This window comes from Chaetomium globosum, genomic scaffold, assembly GCF_000143365.1.
Source record: "Chaetomium globosum CBS 148.51 scaffold_1 genomic scaffold, whole genome shotgun sequence".
In the NCBI taxonomy this organism is placed as follows: domain Eukaryota; kingdom Fungi; phylum Ascomycota; class Sordariomycetes; order Sordariales; family Chaetomiaceae; genus Chaetomium; species Chaetomium globosum.
The window spans coordinates 1,300,754-1,314,195 of record NT_165976.1 but is presented as its reverse complement, the minus strand read 5'-3'; the positions used below and the strand labels follow the sequence as shown (position 1 = coordinate 1,314,195).

Below are 13,442 nucleotides of genomic sequence, written 5' to 3'. Positions count from 1 at the left end.
GCCCGCCGCACCACACGCAAACCAACCTCAACCTCAATCCCGCGGTATCATTCGTGGCCTCCAGGCCTCCTCTGCCAAGCGACCCCACAGAGAAACCTCGCATCCCATCCTGGTGCCGCCTGCTGGGCCACCGTCCGACACGCGTTCTCCCTGTTTGTCCGCCTTGCTCACCCTTGCCAGTTGCCTTGAGTTCCCGAACTGCTACGGCATTGGGCCTTTTTCGGTGGTCAGACACTGCGGCATGAAAGTTTTTGCGCTGACTTCCTCTCCTGTTGCTGCCTTTCGATAGCACTGTACCTTTGAGACAGACCACCCAACTCTGACCGCGTTGCCTGAGCACGTTCGTAGGTTCCACTGCCCGTTCTCGGTCGTGCGCCGCGTCTTCGCCCTTCCAAGTTCGACTCGGACAAAACGCACGCCTGCCCAACTTGGCCAGAGGCTGACCGAGATCCTAGCTCCCGTCCCTTGAAGGCCATCCCCAACCGACTCCTTGGTCCGTTCTGCGAGGCCGAGTACAGACCGTGGCCCTCAGCTGCTGCGACACCCCCCCACCATACCAAACCAGGCGACATCCAACCGGGAGCAACCTGCAGTTAGACAGACGCCCGCCCTCAACACCCAATCGTCGCGTCGCCGAAATTTTCTCTCCATCAAGCGGCTAAGCTGCCAAAGAAAAAAAAAATAAGTCGACTCCCTTCCAGCCATGGGTAAGTAGAAATCGAGTTACATACTCCATTCCATCTCAGAGCCCGCCCTGCCCCCTCTATCCGCACAAAGAACCCTCTTCGCCGCGGCCAAGCTCGGGGCAACCGTTATCACGGTCATCCTTCAATGTCTCGATGACGTGTGACGGCTGTTTGTAACCCCCAGACCTACCTGTCGGCATCTCTGTCGATTCACGAAGCACGCGCCCAGCGAGTGACAGCCAGCGCTGAGTCGAGGTCTTTGCTCAAGCCTCGCTCGCCCACTTCCACTCCCCAAGCGGCGCGCGAGTTGTGCTGCAGTGCCTTGCGTCCCCTCCTACATGCGACCTACATGTACGGAAGTACCTTCACACAAGCAGACCCCCTTCCCCCTCGGCCTTCCCTGCCCTGCATGTCTTTCCCATCCTGATCCCACCTTCGGATTCGTTCACCACTTCCCCCGCCGCGGCACCCCAAGTGCTACCTCCCTCAAATTGCCACTCTTCAATTGCGTTTCCCTCCCGCATTCCTCCACCTCCTCCAACCTCGCACTACAACTTACCTCCATACCGATTTTCTTCCACTTATCTTCACTTTCCGTCATCTATCTAACATTTCGTTTTTCTTCTACAGCTGAATTCCAGGAGACAATTATCCAGCCCGGTGAGTTATTTTTTTCTTTGCTCAATCTCATTCGTCATCCCCTCTGGAAGCTCAATCCCGACCTCGACCTGCTCGCGATTTTCGGCATCGTCATTCTGGCGGCGGACCGCTTTTGTCCATGTGGGCCGTGCTCAACAGCCAAGGGCGACTTCGTTCGCCAGGGTCAATTGGTATCCACACGCACTTGATCTCATAGATTGGAGCTTCAATCGCCCCCGCCATACAGCATGCGGTTGATGCGCGAGCAGACCCGGCACGCGGCCGGCCAAGTCCAAGCCAACACAGGTCATGGCCGCTCCCTGCCGCAGAACCTGTTGATCACCGTTGATTTTTGGAGTTACGGCACTTGTGCCTTGGCTAGTTGCTAACAAATACTAGCGCGAGAGGTCTCGTTCTCCTCGTAGGGGTCGTTCAAGAAGCCCGAACACTCGACGATCATATTCGCCGCGTGATCGATCGCGTAGTCAACCCCGGAGAAGAAGCCGGTCTCCTATGACTGGACAGGGCGCATCTGCAGGAGGAACAGGTCCAGGATACAACGGCGCCCCCCATCGATCATACGAAGACCGCTCGGTACACCGTGACCAAGCCATGAACAACATTCGCGAGACGTCGCAGCAGGACCGTCGGGTTTACGTCGGCAACCTGTCCTACGACGTAAAATGGCACCATCTCAAGGACTTTATGAGACAGGGTGGGTTTTGAGAGCTATCATGAAGCGCAACGCAGTTTAGGAAGCTAACACGGTAGCCGTCTTAGCTGGAGAGGTTCTCTATGCCGACGTGCTGCTTCTTCCTAATGGAATGTCGAAGGTGGGCGCCTATGAGTGATTTTGGCTGGTTCTTTTGTGGTTCCTATTCTCTCGGTTTTTGATGGATTGTTGGATTGACGGGTTGGGACGTTGTCCGCGGTGATTTTAGGGATGCGGGTAAGTGCCACTCGTCACAACTCAAACATTGGTCTCAGCCTTACTGACTCTCTGCCCAGAATTGTGGAGTATGCCACGAGGGAGCAAGCGCAGCAAGCTGTATCGTCACTCAGCAACCAGAACCTCATGGGCAGGCTCATCTATGTCCGAGAGGTAAGAAACACACTAACTAGGGGGGGTGCTGTGGTTCGGCTTGACTAACATGAGCACAGGACCGCGAGGCTGAGCCCAGGTTCGGTCCGCCGGGTGGTGCTGCTCGCGGCGGATTCGCCGGCCCCATGGGAGGCGGCGCTCCTTATGGCGGCGGCGGTTTCAACCCCGGCATGGCTGCTGGTGGTGGTGGTCGTCAGATCTACGTCTCTAACGTTTGTTCCATCCTCCCCTTCACTGTTCTATCTGATCACTTGAGTGCTGCCGGTTCAAACTAACCTTGCAATAGCTACCCTTCAACGTGGGTTGGCAGGACCTGAAGGATCTATTCCGGCAGGCTGGTAAGCACACCCGCCATATTCTCACAACGTCAGGATATCCATTAACGTGTCAAACCGGTCAGCCCGTGCAGGTGGTGTGATCCGCGCCGATGTCCATCTCGGACCTGACGGTAGGCCTAAGGGTTCTGGAATCGTCGTCTTCGAGTCCCCCGAAGATGCGCGCAACGCTATTCAACAATTCAACGGCTATGACTGGCAGGGCCGTATGCTGGAGGTCCGTGAGGATCGGTTTGCCGGTCCTGCAATGGGCGCCGGTGGCTATGGCCGCGGCGGTTTTGGTGGCGGACGTGGCGGTTTTGGTGGCGGCTTTGGTCGCGGCGGGTTTGGCGGAGGCCGTGGTGGATTCGGTTATGGTGCTCGCGGTGGCTATGGGGGAGCTCCCGCCGCTGGCGGTTTCCATGATGCTGGCAACGCCTCGGTGCCCCCGAACGCGTTCACTGACCACGCCACTGGCGGTGTTGAGAAATGCGACATCATCTATGTCCGCAACGTAAGTTTTACCACGGTCTTACGACACCTCCCCTTCATGCCCGAATTTTCCTTGATTGACTGACTGTGTGGCCTAGCTCCCCTGGTCGACGAGCAACGACGATCTTGTTGAGCTCTTCTCCACCATTGGTAAGGTTGAGCAGGCTGAGATCCAGTACGAGCCAAGCGGCCGGTCTCGCGGCAGCGGTGTGGTCCGCTTCGACAGTGCCGACACGGCCGAGACCGCCATTGCCAAGTTCCAAGGCTATCAATACGGCGGCCGCCCTCTCGGCTTGAGTTACGTCAAGTATGTCACACCGGGCGCCGGAGACAGCATGGACACCGATCCCCACGGCGGCCTCACTCAGGACCAAATCATGTAAAGGAATCCGACGACGCTATCCTTGCGTGGCATATTCCGACATGTCACTTGTTATCGCTTTCTTTTTCTTTTTTTCTTGCGCTCTTCGACATTTCTCATGGTTTCCTATCTATCTCCATCAGGCGGCGCAGGGACTGATGGCGGCATCTCCATCGTCCCGGGTTGCGAGCTACGCCAAACCCCATGCGTCTGATGCTGCGGTATTTTGAGGAGGATAGTCAAGGTTCGCCAGGATGATAAAAGCGCTCCGGCGCGCCCTTCCGGTTCTCGACGCTCGGCACTCGGCAATCCACGATCGCAAAAAGTGCATTTACAAGGTTTTCGCGCCTTGGGTTTCTGCGTTATTATTTGGCACCGCAGAAAAGGGAAATTGGAGGGCTGTTGATCCTAGAATGTATTGTCGAATAAGCATTTGATTCTCCCGTTGATGGCGGCGTTCGATGGAAGGTTGTCGGGCAGTGGTAGGCGTGTTGCTGGTAAAGGTATCGTCGTGCAAGAGTGGGCTGGCTTGGGCGGCTAGTAGACTTTGGTGAGTCGCGTGCGAAGAAGCGTAGGGTTGATCCGTTTCCGGAAAGTGGTACAGGTGTGATTGGCATTGGCGTCTCGGTGCACTTGGATGGCGGCATATTGTGTGGGCAACCCGGATACCGTGATGATACCCCTTCGATTAGACGACATGATGGCGACGCCCCCTTTCGACATACTACTACCGGCCAGCGATGGCGTGTATTACTTCTAGTGTTGGGAATTCTATGCCTTTTGGCCTCAGGGCCGTCGACACCTGCGAGGGAAGTAAAGGGCTGTCGCAGATCTCGGCGGACTTAATGTAGCAGATAGCCATCTACGTCGATGCAATGGAACTCTAGCATTGGTAACTTGCAGCAAGACCGGCCTCGTGGGTGCCCATGGGCGTTGACTGATGCAACTACGACTCTACTACCTCAACTTGCCACCACGACCTACTTGTTGTTCTCCTTTCCAATACCCTCCTCGTAATGTCGAGACATCGAGAACCCCTTTCGAATATGCGCCCCAACGCTGAGCCAGCGATGCTCGTCCAAGGGTTTCCAGATATGGCAACTTTGTCCCCATGAGCTGGGGATGAGGCGTTATCAGTCAGACACACAGCTGGTTATGGCTACGTGGGAAGTAGTGTCATCTTGCACTAGCTTGACTCGACTCTCTTTGCTAGATGAGCAGTGACTACTGTCCCTCATAGCGCTGAGATACAAAACCGTTATGTGGTAGGTAACCGTGTCCTCTTGTGTAGTAGTTGTATGTGTATGACGACGGATGCCGTTGATTCTAGGTGGGCACGCAGACCAAGGTGTTATTTGTCGCGATGGTGCCAGTAGACAATAGCCTCTAGTAAGAAACATCGATCCCCCATGATGTGTCACCCATAATCTCCGAAACGAGCTTGCGTCGCCTCCAAGACATGGCCAGCCTTGTTACGCTCCAAAGGTCCACCGCCGCGTCTCATCACATCCCACGCCACAGGCGAGAACGAAGCGCAACCAGACTAGATCCTCACGCGTCCCAATCACCCGCTAGCTAGCCCATTGCTGAGCAACCCACAGAACCACCCGACAACCTCCACGGGCAGGCACACTCCCACCACCCAGCGACCCTCAAGCAGCCGCGGTCGCGGCCGCGGCCGCACCGCCCTTCCTCTTCTTGGCCTTGGCCTTCCTCTTGGTCCGGTCCCGCGGCTTGAGCGCCGTCATGCCGGCCTTGCACACCTCGGCATACCGCGCGTAGAAGGCCTCCAGCGTGTCCGGCTCCACCACCGTCGACAGCTTCACCTTGGCCGCCCGGTCGTCCTTGCCCTTGCCGTTGGTGGCGCGGATGATGAGCGGTAGGGGCTGTGCCGGGTGTAGGCCCGCGAGGGGGTCTGATGTTGGTGATGGTGATGATGGGTTTGATGGCGTGGGTTGGTTGTGTGAGACTAGAAGGGACGGGGGTTGGGGGAGTTAGATAGGCGAGAGCGGGAGCGCCGTTGGTGTGATGTGGGTGGGGGTGAGTCAAGGGCTGGCTTACGTCGTTTTTGAGTTAGGAAGACGGCGCCGTGGGCTTTCGTTCTGCGCGTGGTGAAGATGTCGGCGAGTTTGGTGAAGAACTGGCGGGGGTTTGTTAGCAGAATGAAGGGAGTGGTGGTGTTGGATAAACAGGTATAAGAGTACCTCATCGTGTGTTAAGTGGCCCATCTTGTCATGTACTGTCTGGAACTGGAAAGCTGGGGTTGGTGTATCGTCGAGGAGGTTGAGTGAGTTCGAGGTCTGGGCCCTTCATGCTTGCCCGACCCACCAAGGGCGGGGAGACCCACTTTGGTGGGATCGAGAGCCAGGTGGCATGTACATGTACATATCTGCACAAACCGATTCCCTGGAGATGATGGCCATCACAGATTGTTGGGGAGGGTTTTATTATAGCTTCTACTTCCGCAATCAATACCATAGATGATTTCTATTTGAACAGCTGGGCTTGAGACCTCTGCTCTGCTAGGTAGTCACGAGTGTTTTCTGATACCGCGTGCGAGAGACGCAGGGACATGCAGTAGTTAAGCCCCACATCCATTCTATCGATAAGAAAAAGTTCACGACCAAAGGCGACATGACGTTCGCGAGCTCTTCCACTATGCGCACCGAGGTGGCCACCTGAAGGATCAATTGACGCCGCCCTTGGAAGGCCACTCAACCTTAAGCTGCCGTTGAACTTGCCACGGCATCCAGGAGAGAGAAATGCCACCACAAGGGATCAAGAAGCCAACGCTTCCTCTCCATCTCCTGAAGGAGCTCGGCGCTTCAGGTGAGGCCGTCTTTGGTAGGCCCACCCTAGGCTTCCTACTAACGTATCCACAGACTCGAAGCCTGGGAAACGACGTGGTGGCGGGATAGAAACCGTTACATCGAGGAAAGACCGCCGCAAAGCCGAAAGACAGCAGTGGCGGGCCAATCGCACCACGGCCGGCCGGAACCACCACGCCGAGCGGTCAACTCCGAACCGTAGCACCGCTACTTCGCACCGAGTAGGGAAGCCCGGAGATAGCCGCAAGGCTGGTAGTCGGGATGCGCCAAAACCCATATTGAAGAAAGGGAGGCAAGAGGCCGAGGAAGAAGAAGAAGAGAGCGAGGATTCAGAAGGTCTCGACGACGATGACGATGGCGATGACGACGACGGGGCAGATTTTTTCAACGGAACACTGAACGAAGATTCCGATGGGGTTGAAGAAGATAGCCAGGATGAGGACGAAAACGACGAAGAAGTTGCAGATGCAGTACCGCAACGGAAGTTATCGAGGACCGCGAAAGAAAAGCTCGCGCAGGATGATGCCGAAATTGCGGATCTTGAAAGGAAACTCGGCCTGAAGAACCGGAAAAGTCTACCCCAGTCCTTTAAGGATGACGGACTCGGCGATCTCCTGGATGGTCTAGGTGGCAGTTTCGATGAGGAGAAACAAGAAAAGCGGAAACGCAAGGCAGAAGCGGACGACTGGCTGTCCCAAAAGAGGAGGAAGGCGGAAGCGGCGGCGGCGGCGGCGGCGCGGGAGCAACCAGAACCTGAATTTTCCGAGAGCGATGATGGCGGAGGTTTGGACGGAATCGGTGAAGATGTCGATAGCCTGGATGGCGAACATATGGCGGACGCCGGTTCTAACGAAGAGGACCAAGGGCACAACCAAGATGACTTCGAAGGGTTTGACTCCGAAGACGAAGACACACAAGAACAACCGGAAAAGCGAGTCCGCGAGAACCCCTATGTTGCGCCTACGACAGGACAAGCGGCCAAATACGTGCCTCCATCACTACGTAAAGAGTCCGGGTCGGACGCCGAACTGTCTGCGCGGATTCGCCGGCAGACCCAGGGTTTAGTCAACAGGATAACCGAGTCTAACTTGTTGACCATCATGACAGAGATCGAAAAGCTTTACCGAGAATACCCTCGGCAGCACGTTACCTCCTCGCTCGTGGACCTGCTGCTAATTCAGGTCTGTGAGCCTACCAGCTTACCCGACACGCTCCTGATTCTATCCGCCGGCTTCGCTACGGCAGCTTACATGGTTCTTGGGACGGATTTTGGAGGCCAACTGATACAGGAAGTGGTGGAGCGCTTCGATAGCTATTACGAAGAGGCTAAAGTTGCTGCGCTGGAACGGGCGGACGTACCAAAGCAAACGTCCAATCTCATCACTTTCGTCTCGGAACTCTACACCTTCCAGCTTATCGGCCCCAATCTTGTCTTCGACTACATTAGGAGACTCTTGGAAACCCTCTCAGAGCTTAATGCTGAGCTACTTCTAAGGATAGTCCGCATGTGCGGCCCTACCCTCAGGCACGATGACCCCATGGCGTTAAAGGACATTGTCTCCCTTATCCCACCAGCCGTGGCGAAAGCAGGGGAGAAAAGCCTTACTGTCAGGACGAAGTTCATGATCGATACCATTACCGACCTGAAGAACAATAAGATGAAAACTGGGGTGGGCGCATCGGCAGTCGTCTCGGAGCATATCGTTCGAATGAAGAAGCTGCTGGGCCAGCTAAAGTCAAGGAAGGTCAAATCCACCGAGCCCATGCGCGTGGGTTTGAAGGACATTCAAGATGCGGGCAAGGATGGCAAGTGGTGGCTTGTTGGTGCCAGCTGGGCCGGGCGCTCAACGAGCCAAAAGGGTGCAGAGGAACCCGCCGATGCAATGGACGATAGTAGCGACGACGAGAGCATTCTGCTTGATGACGTCGAACAAGGGCCAGATCTAGGGGAACTGGCCAGGGAGCAGGGGATGAACACCGAAGTCCGGCGCTCTATCTTCGTCTCTATCATGTCGGCCATGGACTACCAAGACGCCTATTTCCGCATCCTCAAACTGCGGCTCAACCGGGAGCGGCAGCGGGAAATCCCCACCGTCATCATCCGTTGCGTCGGCGCAGAGCAGCACTACAATCCCTACTACACCCTGGTCGCCAAGCGGCTCTGCTCGGAGCAGCGCGAGGTCAGGTGGGCGTTCCAGGCCAGCCTGTGGAAAATGTTTGGACGGATGGGGGAGCAAGGCTTTGGCGAGGATGAAATGGAAGAGGAGGAAGAAGATGAAGCCATGGATATGCGGCGGATCGTCAACACAGCCAAGTTATTTGGTGCCCTCGTCTCGGGTAGCAGTTTGGGGGTGGCCATGCTCAAACGCCTCAATCTGCTCTACTTGCAGAAAAAGACGCGCGACTTTGTCGAGATCATGCTCGTCAATGTGCTACTCGAATGCCAAGCCAACGAACGTCCCGAGGAGACGATCGCCAAAGTATTTGGTGGTGTTGAGGGGTCCCCTGACCTGGCCAGGGGGTTACAGTACTTCCTCAAGAAAGTTGTTCGAAAGTCTGACTTGGCTGGTGGAAAGAAGAACGCGAAGCTTCTCAAGGAGGGATGCAAGATGGCCGAGGCGGTTGTTCAAGCAGCAGCGGCGGGCGGCGAGGATTAAGCATGAGCCGGTGGGGTTTGTGTCTGTCCGGCATCTTCCGGTGCCTTACTTGTATATATTCGAGTTATCCCGTACGTCCGTGCCACTGTGTGTTGGTTCCAGTTGTCTCTCTCCCGTAGCCCTGCGGCGGCCACATTAACCAATGTAGCCGATTAATTATCAAGGACAAACCCTCCCGGTGTTGCCCCTGATCCAAAGAGCTAAGGTCAGGAGAAGGGCCCAAGTGTTTGGATGACTTTCGCGCTTTCGGGACAAGCTGCCAAGAGCGAAGATGTCACAGGTCACGAGTCGGTCTGAGCGTGCGGGATTTGGCGGCTTATCGAGAACTCGAGCTGCCATTGGGAGATCGGCTCGGGATTGAAAGGCGGGAACCTGAAATTTAGCGGCTTCGCAACAAAGCAAGCAACCCCTGGCCAATCCTGGGCCGGCGCCGTGCTGGGCCTGGTTTTGGGGGAGCTCAACCGACGGTTGGACGCCCGGAGCGGCGGACTGGGGACATTTTTTCAACACTGGGGATGCAGCCTCAGCAAAGCCCCAACAAACTTCGTGACGCACCTGCCACCACCGCATTCACATATCCTGCGCATTCCGCTTAGGGGAGTTCCTTGCTTACCTCTTTGATTTTGCCTTTTTCGTTGCACCGTTGGTCGAATATACACACCCAAAATGTTGTCGCAGAGATTAATAGGCCGCACCGCGGTGAGGTCTGCGTTCAAGCCGTCAGGGTACGGATCCGGCTCCATCCGCACGGAAAATGGCTCTCGTTCGCTAACTCCCTGCCCCAGGTTGCCCTCTGTTGTTGGCGCGTCGAGATGGGGGCGGACATATGCCACCGAGGCTGGTTAGTAATTGTGGAAGTAGCTGGCATTGGCCCTTGAAACTGACCATACATGTAGAGTCGAGGGATCTCGTTATTATCGGCGGTGGTGTCGCTGGCTATGTTGCCGCTATCAAAGCCGGCCAAGAGGGCATGAAGGCAAGATGAACAAGGCATACGGATAGCCCAGCCCCGGCCAATGGCTAACGTTTCTTGAAACGAATAGGTTACATGTATCGAGAAGCGCGGCACCCTTGGTGGGACTTGCCTCAACGTCGGCTGCATTCCATCAAAATCGCTCCTCAACAACTCGCACTTGTACCACCAGATTCTCCACGACTCAAAACACCGCGGTATCGAGGTCGGCGACGTCAAGCTCAACCTGGCGCAGCTGATGAAGGCGAAGGACCAGTCCGTCTCAGGTCTGACCAAGGGCGTCGAGTTTCTGCTGAAGAAGAACGGCGTTGAGTACATCAAGGGCGCGGGCTCTTTCCAGGACGAGCACACGGTCAAGGTCCAGCTCAACGATGGTGGCGAGACTAGCGTGACCGGCAAGAACATCCTTATCGCGACCGGTAGCGAGGTTACGCCTTTCCCCGGCCTTCAGATCGACGAGAAGACGGTTATCAGCAGCACCGGCGCCATTGCGCTAGAGAAGGTGCCTAAGAAGATGACGGTTATTGGTGGCGGTATCATTGGCCTCGAGATGGCGTCGGTGTGGTCCCGGCTTGGGTCCGAGGTTACCGTGGTTGAGTTCCTTGACCAGATCGGTGGCCCGGGGATGGACACTGAGATTGCCAAGAACATTCAGAAGATTCTCAAGAAGCAAGGCATCAAGTTCAAGACGGGCACCAAGGTTCTCGGTGGTGAACAGTCTGGTGAGGGTGTCAGGGTCAACGTTGACTCGGCCAAGGGAGGCAAGGAAGAGACGGTGGGTTTATAATTGCGCCCTTGGCGATGACTTTCTCCTGAGGCGCTACTGACATTCGTACAGTTTGACGCTGACGTCGTCCTCGTCGCCATCGGCCGTCGCCCGTACACCGAGGGCCTCGGTCTCGAGAACATCGGTCTCGAGCTCGACGAGCGTGGCCGCGTGATCATCGACTCAGAGTACCGCACCAAGATCCCCCACATCCGCTGCGTCGGCGACGCCACCTTCGGACCCATGCTTGCGCACAAGGCTGAGGAGGAGGCTGTTGCTGCTGTCGAGTACATCAAGAAGGGCTACGGCCACGTCAACTACGGCTGCATCCCCTCTGTGATGTACACCTTCCCCGAAGTTGCGTGGGTTGGCCAGTCGGAGCAGGACCTGAAGAAGGCGGGCATCAAGTACCGCATCGGTACCTTCCCCTTCAGCGCCAACTCGCGTGCCAAGACCAACCTGGATACGGAGGGCATGGTCAAGATGCTCGCCGATCCCGAGACGGACCGGCTGCTCGGTGTCCACATCATCGGGCCTAATGCCGGCGAGATGATTGCCGAGGGCACGCTGGCGCTCGAGTACGGCGCGTCGAGCGAGGACATTGCGCGCACCTGCCACGCGCACCCCACGCTTGCCGAGGCGTTCAAGGAAGCGGCCATGGCGACATACTCCAAGGCCATCCACTACTAAGTGAGGCGGATTGGCTTGGGGTATGGGACGTAACATTTTTCTTGCGTTCCTGTACTTTAGCTTGTTTTCCCTCGTAAGGCATTATCGGTAAATGGACTCCGCCGGATAGCAGGTATTGAAAGCTGAACTTTAATCTACCGGAGCAGGCGAGCGTCGAGCTTTGCGTTACATTGTCTCAAGAGCCACTCTTTATTCGATAGTAGATGGGTCTGGTGGGCCGTAGTTATATCTGGTGACAAGATAGAGTTTCTTTTCCCCGTCTTTCCTTTGTTAAATCTGAGTATAGGGGTTGAGATGGTGTGCGTTGTTTTTTGACGAGTTGTGGGTGAGATTCAACGCTTCTCGTACCGACTAACAGCCAACCCCTTGGAAGAGGCAATCGCAGTACTAATCGGCCTTCCCCTGCTTGCTCTTTCCATCCAATTCGATATGAAATCAGAGGGGTTCCTCAGCTCCAAAAACCACACACCATGCACTCTGCCCCTACATGCTGCATTGTGTATATATACCCTAACCCTTAACTATTTCACTCTCCCCCTGTCTCAAATGAGGTTGGGTTTGTTGATCGTACCACACGGTCTGGGGGCACCTTCAAATTCGGTGGGTCAACGGGAACGGATTGCTGTGCACTTGACTTTTTGGGGATGCGAGCTTGCGTACATCGTTCTCTTGGCTCTGCACTCCTTTAAGCACCGTTCATTTCTGCTTCAAACACCACACCACGCCTTTCGCTGCTTCCACGGAATGCGCGGTGAAGGACGACGAGGATAGCAGCACTTGATCGTACTGCGGTGAGTTGCAGCACGGGAATTGGCACCAAACCCGGTTCAAACTAGGAGCTGCAACCGGCACCCGCGACTTCGTTAGCGTCCGCGTTGGGAAAACGGGCGGTCAGCCGTTTCGTTCTTGACTGCTTCAACCGACCGGTGTTAATAATTTCAAGCTCCAATCCTCTCACCACAGCAACGCGGAAACCGCTGCAATGGCTGTCTCCACGGGCTCAGCTACCCCGGGAGTTTCCCAACCAAAAGGCGGGCGCTCCTACCCCGTGATATCGCGGCGCGAGATCGAGGCACAAATCGCCGAAGGCAGGACCATCTTTATCTTGGAACAGTATGTGATCAAGGCGGACGCCTGGCTCAAATACCACCCGGGGGGTGATAAAGCCATTATGCACATGGTGGGCAGGGACGCCACTGATGAAGTGACTATGTAAGTTCTTACTCCAATAACACACTTTACCACCGTGGAAACCTTGTGTGAGTATTTTGTTGTTGACTCTCCTCAGCCTCCACTCTCTCGAAGCCCGCCGCATGATGGAAAAGTACCGTATTGGCAGAATCGAGGGTCGCTGGAAGAACTTCCTGCCTCCGGTTCAGGGCGGCAAGTTTCGGTTGAGGGTTGGTGATGGGAAGGAGCAGGAGGAGGAGTACGACGGCGGCTTGATCACGCGGCAAAGGAGGGAAAACGCTACGGCATCGTCCAGTGACACCGGTTCTCGCTCACCTTCACCCACCTTCGACTCTGACGACGCCGGCCCTGACTCGGGCCTCCGCAAGCGGAAGCCGGGGATGGCGAGGTCGAACTCGGAAACATCGCTCTCGTCTCTCGGGGATGGTGCTACGCCCGCACCGGCGGACGGCATGGCTCACCTTGATATGCTCACCCGCAAGGAGATCAAGCTCGACCTTGCCAAATATCCATCCCTCGAGCCAGCCACACAGGATGCCATCGTGGAAAAGTACCGCCTCCTTCACGAGCGCATCAAGGCTGAGGGTTTATTCAACTGCAACTACTGGGCCTACGCCATCGAAACCTCGCGGTATCTTACCCTCCTCGGTCTCACGCTGCTCTTCCTGAGCTGGAAGTGGTACATCGCGAGCGCCTTCTTACCTCGGTTGCCTCTGGCACCAGCTGGTGTTACGGTGCATGAA

At 56.0% G+C, this 13,442-nt stretch overlaps 5 protein-coding genes across 5 annotated transcripts in view; 4 read left to right on the top strand and 1 right to left on the bottom strand.

The window, feature by feature from the left end:
* Window positions 1-703: 703 nt before the first annotated feature.
* Window positions 704-3,616, top strand: CHGG_00430 (uncharacterized protein; the record flags this gene model as incomplete). Its single annotated transcript, XM_001219650.1, has 10 exons — window positions 704-707; window positions 1,317-1,516; window positions 1,725-2,040; window positions 2,106-2,158; window positions 2,267-2,274; window positions 2,334-2,427; window positions 2,487-2,639; window positions 2,714-2,765; window positions 2,828-3,255; window positions 3,332-3,616. The coding sequence occupies 10 exons, from the start codon at window positions 704-706 to the stop codon at window positions 3,614-3,616; spliced, it is 1,593 nt and encodes a 530-aa protein (XP_001219651.1).
* A 1,630-nt stretch (window positions 3,617-5,246) lies between these two features.
* On the bottom strand, window positions 5,247-5,803 carry CHGG_00429 (uncharacterized protein; the record flags this gene model as incomplete). The annotated part of the gene is made up of 2 exons (XM_001219649.1): window positions 5,247-5,509; window positions 5,656-5,803. The coding sequence occupies 2 exons, from the start codon at window positions 5,801-5,803 to the stop codon at window positions 5,247-5,249; spliced, it is 411 nt and encodes a 136-aa protein (XP_001219650.1).
* A 553-nt stretch (window positions 5,804-6,356) lies between these two features.
* CHGG_00428 (uncharacterized protein) lies at window positions 6,357-9,079 on the top strand (the record flags this gene model as incomplete). Its single annotated transcript, XM_001219648.1, has 2 exons — window positions 6,357-6,423; window positions 6,477-9,079. 2 exons carry the CDS (start codon window positions 6,357-6,359, stop codon window positions 9,077-9,079), a joined length of 2,670 nt encoding a protein of 889 aa, XP_001219649.1.
* A 666-nt stretch (window positions 9,080-9,745) lies between these two features.
* On the top strand, window positions 9,746-11,508 carry CHGG_00427 (uncharacterized protein; the record flags this gene model as incomplete). Its single annotated transcript, XM_001219647.1, has 4 exons — window positions 9,746-9,804; window positions 9,941-10,055; window positions 10,123-10,827; window positions 10,891-11,508. The coding sequence occupies 4 exons, from the start codon at window positions 9,746-9,748 to the stop codon at window positions 11,506-11,508; spliced, it is 1,497 nt and encodes a 498-aa protein (XP_001219648.1).
* Window positions 11,509-12,490: 982 nt separating this feature from the next.
* CHGG_00426 (uncharacterized protein) overlaps window positions 12,491-13,442 on the top strand; it is a gene marked incomplete at both ends in the record, with an annotated part of 1,915 nt that continues 963 nt past the window's right edge. Inside the window, 2 exons of the mRNA XM_001219646.1 lie at window positions 12,491-12,720; window positions 12,797-13,378. Of these exons, the coding sequence (XP_001219647.1) occupies window positions 12,491-12,720; window positions 12,797-13,378 (812 nt within the window). The remainder of the gene's footprint in view (window positions 12,721-12,796; window positions 13,379-13,442) is intronic.